Below are 7541 nucleotides of genomic sequence, written 5' to 3'. Positions count from 1 at the left end.
AATGACAGTTATAGTAAATGTCAAATTCGGCTGACACACCATTCAAATTTTCTGATTTCTATGATCTGATAATCGTATTTTATTATTCAAAAATCGGCGAAGCAAAATCACCATAATTATATCGATAACTTAAATCTGGAAATCTATCAGAGTAACCTTACTATAGTCAGCATCGAAATCGAGCTGAAAGTCTAATCAAAAGATCAACTGCCTGAATTTCTTCTCCCTTGGAAAAAATGGAGAAAATATTTAACAAAGTCTTTAAAAAAAAACAAGAACATTTTTGAATATTGTAAACATTTTGTATTAAGATTGAAATATAAGTACGTCTTTGATGCTTTTAATGAATGTACGGTTCTCAGCGACGTTGTCAAGCAGTTCTTTTGGGACCACTAATCGACGTCGTTTTACGAAGAGGTCCATTACATTTGGTAAAAGTCTAGCATTAACACGCTTCATACCAAACACAATAATCGAAATGTTTGAGTCGACCCAGAAGACATCTTGAAATACTCTGCTATCTCTCTAATGCATTGCAAGCACTATCACTAAAAGTGTTGGATGGACGACTCGCAAGAGACTAAGCTCCTTACCCTGTGTAAGTTTAGTACCGTTTCACACAGAAATTCCCTTATTGACTTTTTTTTTTTACACATAATAATAAAAACGTCACTTAATTATATCGCATTGCAATTACGTCACGTGCCTTTGCTCTATTGACTTCTCCGCTACGCTTTCATGAACTTACATTGGCCTTTCAGCGCTATTTTTGATACTCGCCATAACAACACAACAACAGTATTTGATTATTTCGCCATAGCGTTTTCCTACTCCACATTCGTTACCACGTTGAGGTATTTGTTTACGTTTCGTTTACGGCTTATTTATGACCCGGCAGCATTCGGCTTTTGAGACACGCTCCCGCAGATAACGAAGCAGTGGTCGGGGCATTGCTGGTTTAGCTGGTGTCAACGAGCAATTTGAAATGCAAATTTTCGCCATTTGTTTACATTGGAATCCTTTCGCTCGTTTATAGTGTTCGATATGCGCGGTTGATAGGGGTTTGTGAAGTGTTGTGGAGGAGAATATTATTCTTTCAGCTTAACTATCAATTTTCGCGATTTTCTTTGGAGTGATGCGGTCAAATGGTGTTGTTTATTTTTATCCTTTTGCCATTCATCTTGTTTGTGAATTTTTCATTCATTTTTTTTTTTTGTTTTTTTTTTTACGTTTTTTGTGGCTTGTAATTTCTCTTTACATTTCTACGATATTATCAAACCATTTTGCATCTCTCTACTCCATTAATTTTATTAATTTCAATACTTTGTATTTTTCTTGCAGATCATTCTCGGCGATGTCAACGTATCAATTTTGAACAGAAACGACAAAGTTCGCTATAAAGATGACTATGAAAAGTTTAAATTAATACTCAACGTAATTGGACTGTTAATGGCATTTCTCAATTTGATATTCAACTACAGGTGAGTTAGTGTGCTGTGCAGTAAGTGAAGGCGTACGTGGCAGTCGAGTCAAACACGTCCACGTAGCGCAGTACTTTGTAGCATCGTTGGTTGTTGGGAAATGCGAAATGCTCGTTTTGCTTTTAATTTTCCTGTTGCTCACCTCAACCTTTGGCGCCAACAACCTTTGCCATCGTCTTATGTTTGTCCTTTTCGTTGGCTTTCATGCTTGAACTTTAGCGCTTGTTCTTTCTACTGACGCTATTTGTTTAGTACTTTTCTCTACGTTGCGCTGTTTATGAGTCTCGCGCCTGCCTTCCCTCCTTCCCACTACTTACTGCGCTCATTTATTTCATCATTTTCACACTGTAGCGTAATAATTTCCGTCGAAATTATTGCTTTGCTCTGATTCGAGTTTCGCAAATTGTTTTCTAATTGCATTCGAATGTCATTCCAAATATTTGTTTGTCAAAAAATGTCTACGAATTGTTCATAATTGCTTTTCGTTCTCTTAATTTACGCTTAATGTTATTTTTTTCTCGAAATCGCGTGGTAAAAAGTTGTTTTGATAACGCCAGGCCAAACTTCAACGTTCCGCGTTTGGTTGGTTCTTAAAAAATAGCATTAAAAACAATATTTTTTAGCGGCAAGTTTTTAATTGACTTTCCAATGAGCCGTAGTATGTCATTAAATCACTTATTACATTACATGGAAACTCTGAACTCCTGAAATGAACTGTTTTAAAACAGTTCGGGTCAAAGCAATCGAAATCTGAAAAAAATATTTGTTCCGGCTACCTTTTTTTATTGTTAGTTAATAAAAATTTTACAAGTTTCTTTAACATTTTTTGGTAACTCGAAAATGTCATAATAATTAATGAAGAAAAAAATTAGCAAAATTAAAAACACAGAATTTTTTATGAGGTATGATATTTTACTTCATGGAAATATGCTAACTTTTGCTGAAATTATCCCCCAAACGGACGCAAAGACGTACAACCATGGTATATAAAGGGTGATCCATTTCGAGGTTTTCTACTTTTTTAAAGAAAAAAAACACTGAAAATTCATATTCAATGGGGAATGTTTGTTATCATGCGAAAGAAAATTTTTTGGCATTTATTTTTTGAATATTATCTCATTCAAATGTTGGCCGTCCAATTTTCGCTGACTCTTTCTACTGTTTTGACAAGTAACTGTAAAATGACATGTATGATGTTTTCCTCCAAGGCTTGCACCAAAGCAGGATTGTCCGCATAGACTTTAGACGTTACATATCCCCATAGGAGAAATTATAACGATCTGATATCACACGATCTTGATGTCCCAACAGACCGGTCCAAAACATGAAATTATCTGCTCATCGAAGTGCTGTCTGAATATATCCATTGGTTGGTGCGATGTGTGGAAAATGGCGACGTCTTGTTGAGACCAAATGTCGCCGAGGCCAAGAGCTTCAATTTCAGGCATCACGGAGTATGTTATCAAGATGCTTTAACCATTGACGGTTACGATGATTCCACCTTCCCACAAACCACACTAAACTGTTTTTTTTTTCCTGAATGAAATGGCAGGTCTTGAATCTCTTCAGATTGCTCTTCGACCCAAATGCGGCAGTTTTCTTGTTTACATATTCATTGAGCCAGAATCTGCCTCATCGCTGAACATAATTTGGCTCGAAAACGTCGGATCTTCTTCGAAGTTTTCAGGAGTGCATATAGCTAAGGTCTCAAGATGGATGAATAATACGCTCAGAAGGCCGATTGTGTTGACCATAAATTAAGCGAAGCGCGCCAAGCACGTTCCCTACAGAACGTGAATTTTCGTAATAATTTTTAACGATTTCTAAACGTTCTTCAGGCGTACAGACCGCATCTTAATATCACAGCCAATGGGTTTAAAATTCCGCCTGTCAACAACCCTAAGATTTTAGGCTTTACATTTGACAGCCTGTCCCGCGCCACTCCTCACATGACTGCGAATTATGCCAAAACGCAGAGCCGCTGCAAGATCCTCAAGCCGCTAGCCGGCAATTGGTGGGAAAAGTACAAAGAAACTTTGTGGGAAACATAGAACACAATTGGACGCCCAGCTGTTGTTATAACGGCATAAAACATTCCTGAAGTTATTTTGTGGAATAGTGGCGAGTTGACTGTCTTGGGCTGGATAAAAATCCGAGTCCTTTCCGTTTACTTAGACCCGACTTTCGAGGGAACAACCATCAACTACGCTACACTGGTCGCCTGCATGTAGTTAAATGCAAACGAAGAAGCTTCTGACGTGACAGAATTCTGCTCGCCATGTAATAACAGGATGGCTCTTGATGTCTACTACAAAGCACCTGCACAGTGAAGCCTGCATGTTGCCGATTAAGTAACACAATGCAGTTCTCTCCCAGTAGCTTTTGCTTGTTCTTGCCTTCCCACGACAGTCGGGTTTACGTAACGTACGTTACGTAATGATTACAATGATTTTTTGATAGTGTTCATAAAGTTCGCTTTAAACACAAAATAATTTTCAATATTTTCCAAATGAAGTATAATACAAAATGTAGCAAAATTTTTGCTAAAATTAAGAATTTGCTTTCTATCATTTTGGCAGTTTTTAAATTCCCTAATACTTTTGGAGGAGTTAATTTGCTTTCACTCCTAGTCAGCACCTTTTAACTCTCTTGTATTATTTATGACTCTGGTTAAATAATCATAAAACACTACTCATAAATCATTGCATACATTTAGGTGCATAACTTGTAGTTTAGCAAAGACCAGCACCTAATGTAATTGTATATTGAAACAATTTTCCTTCTCATTAGATATTTCTTCAATTACGTTTATATTGCATTTTGTGAAATAAAGACTTTGTCCATTTGACCCCTCCAAATCTACAAGTTTAATGTTTTAAATATCACTACCTAATTGTAAATTTTTCAATTTTATTTATATATATTACTTTGCGACAATATTTTCTTAATTAAAATTTTTTTTCTAATTTCATAATTTTTTTCACTAAACCCTTCCTCTAAACGTCGCCTAATCCACATATGAAAGTAATATGACATTTGTTGCCTTTCATCCACAGGGCCCTCGAGCTGGCTTACATATTCCTGCTGGTCTGGTATTACTGCACCCTCACCATACGTGAATCGATACTCAAAGTGAATGGATCGCGCATCAAGGGCTGGTGGCGAGCGCATCATTTCATCTCAACCGCCGCTGCAGGCGTATTGCTCGTATGGCCGCAGGGCGAGCACTGGCAGTTGTTCCGCACACAATTCATGTACTTCAATGTCTATATCAGTAAGTAGTCAAGTAGCCGTAGCCAAGCTGCAGACATACTTATCATGTCAACAGTATCATTTGTATTAGGCGCGTTTACCCTTCCCTTAGCGCAAACACACCCAATACACACGCGAGCAAACTGGCTGACTTACAAATTGCTGATTTATTTGCCGTGCTATTACCTATTTATTATATGCACCAACAACAACAATATTTTTCTTTTTTATGCTTTCTCCACCTTACAGACATTGTGCAGTATCTGCAATTTGGCTACCAAAAGGGTTTGCTCTATCGACTGAAGGCGCTCGGCGAACGTCACAACATGGATATCACCATTGAGGGTTTCCACTCGTGGATGTGGCGTGGCCTGAGCTTCTTGCTACCATTTCTATTCGGCGGCTATACATTCCAAGCATACAATGCATGGACATTGTACAAGTTGACAACGTATCCACCGGGAGCACCGTGGCATGTAAGTATATGCTTGAAATGCGACTGCCGCTACTTGCCGTAAGCGTCGCATACGTCAGTCTCTTAAGTGAGCGCTTTTCAAGGATATTTAATTTGCTGTTGCTGTATATTTGTTGCTTGCCTGCTTGGCTGACTGGCTGCCTGTGTGATTTATTGTGTGGGTACTTGAGTGACAGTAGGCAGCAGCAGCAGCTTGCTAGGCGCCTTGCTGCAAGCACATCCACACTTGGGGTGCAACTCAAAGTGTCTGCACGTGTCTCATACATATGCGGCTGTGTGTGTGTGCGTGACTTGATTGCGTGCTGGGCTTAATGCATTGATTGATTGTGCCTGATTTGCTGGCTAATTGATTAATACATTTCAGCTAATTCGCATGCGCTGCTGCTGCCCGGCATGTATGCGCGTGTATGTGCTTAATCTTTGTTGACTTTCCGCCTTTTATCGAGCACTCACCGTTTTCTGCATTATTTAATTTGGCTGACTCAACCATTTTTCATGTTACATTTCGTTTTTCTATTTTTTTGCGCTTGTTGCGCTGTAGGTGTCGGTGATGTGCGGCTTCTTCCTGCTGCTGTTCAGCGGCAACATTATCACCACACTGTTGGTGGTGCCGGAGAAGATACGCGAACGTGCCAAGGAACGCTATCGCCTACAGTCTATGGGCACATCGATGAAATTGCGCAAAATGATGAGGGTGAGTATGGAATGGTTGAATGCCAAAACATTCACTTAAAATTGTCTGTGTGTTGTAGCACTTTAATTACATTTAATCACACTGCATACTAGCTAGCTTTACATAAGAAATTGCATAAGTTTAAGACAAAGTTTATATGATCTCATTTTTTTCTGCAAAAACGCTTGTGGGTTGGATTTAAGTTGAAATCTAACATAGTATTTTGGTTTTCCGAAACTTATGGGCTGTAGTATGTGACACCTGAGCTTTTTACAAACCTAGAGCTTTCATTTCTTATTGCCTATTTCTTTCTATTTCTCTATATAATTAATAGATATGTTACTAAAAACAAAAAAAAAAAAAGATAATAATAATAATAAGACGGCTTTAAAAATAATGCTCTAAGAGCTTAAAGCTTTCAATTTTTAAATTATTACAATTATGTCATGCATATCTAAGCTAAAGTTAAAAGTAATTTAAAGTAAAAATTATTTGCGTTTAGAAATAATTTTGCTTAAAACTATAAAAAGCTTTTAATTTAAAATGGCATTGTACGAATTATTATAATTTATATATACTCCCATAATGCAAATCAAATTGTTGAACTAATTTTTCTATTATAAGTTTAAGTCAGAAAAAAATTAAAATATTCGAAATTTTGAAAAAGCGTTTAAAGCTCCAAAGAAGCTTTGTTTTAGCTTGTTTTACAATTATTTTAGACATCTCAAAGTGAAATTAAAAATAAATTTAAATAAAAATAAATTGGATTTAAAAGCAGCTCTAACTCTTTTTCTAACTATATATTATCAAATTGTAGAACTAATTTTTGTAAGTTATAGTCAAAAATAAATAATAGAAAATAACCCAAATTTTGAAAAAGCGCTTTATAAGTTTAAAGTTCCGAAAAAGTGTTTAGTATTTATTAATTATTTCATACTTTTCAAATTTAAAATAAATTTAAGTAATAATAAAATTTAAACGCATTTTTGGCATCAGCTTAAAGCTCTAAAGCTTTTTCTAGCAATGCAATGTTCTAACTTTTATGATTTTTATATTATACGCCTGCAATGCAGTAATTGAAATTAAAAATAAGTCAAATTTCAAAATTTTACTTTATAAGCTTAAAGCTCCAAAAAAAGATTTTAGATTTTATTAATTATTTCATACTTTTCATATTAAAATTAAAAATAAAGGCAAATGAAAATAAAATTTAAACGCAGTTTTGGCATCAGCTTAAAGCTCTAAAGCTTTTTCTAACAATGCATTGTTCTAACTATTATGATTTGTATACGCCTGCTATGCAAGAAAGAAGTAAAGGAAAGAAGTTATTGAAATTAAAAATAAACTGAATTTCAAAATTTTGCTTTTTTTAAGCTTAAAGTTCCGAAAAAGCTTTTTAATTTAAGCAGATGCTTTATCAACTAATCTTTTTTAAAATATTCTTACAATTAAAAGTAATATTTATAAGAATATTTTGTTAAAAACTCAAATTTGGATAAATAAAATTTGAAATGGAGTGAGTTTAAATCTAATAAATGCTTTTTAAAATAAAAAACAAATAAGTAAATTAAAAAAAAAATCGGTAAAAGCTAACATATTTATATTGACATTTAGAATTGAAAAATAATTAAAATTTTTAAAATATTTGTAACTATTCTAA

At 35.2% G+C, this 7541-nt stretch overlaps 1 protein-coding gene across 4 annotated transcripts in view; it reads left to right on the top strand.

The window, feature by feature from the left end:
- LOC108974977 (transmembrane protein 120 homolog) overlaps nt 1-7541 on the top strand; it is a 28512-nt gene that overhangs the window by 16741 nt on the left and 4230 nt on the right. For all 4 annotated transcript variants that reach the window (XM_018943148.1, XM_018943150.1, XM_018943149.1 and 1 more), the window contains exons 5-8: nt 1342-1481; nt 4538-4755; nt 4983-5209; nt 5750-5902. In XM_018943148.1, the coding sequence (XP_018798693.1) occupies nt 1342-1481; nt 4538-4755; nt 4983-5209; nt 5750-5902 (738 nt within the window). The remainder of the gene's footprint in view (nt 1-1341; nt 1482-4537; nt 4756-4982; nt 5210-5749; nt 5903-7541) is intronic.

This window comes from Bactrocera latifrons, unplaced genomic scaffold, assembly GCF_001853355.1.
Source record: "Bactrocera latifrons isolate USDA-ARS-PBARC rearing strain unplaced genomic scaffold, ASM185335v1 scaffold_6, whole genome shotgun sequence".
Taxonomy (NCBI): domain Eukaryota; kingdom Metazoa; phylum Arthropoda; class Insecta; order Diptera; family Tephritidae; genus Bactrocera; species Bactrocera latifrons.
This window is presented reverse-complemented; position numbering and strand designations above follow the sequence as displayed.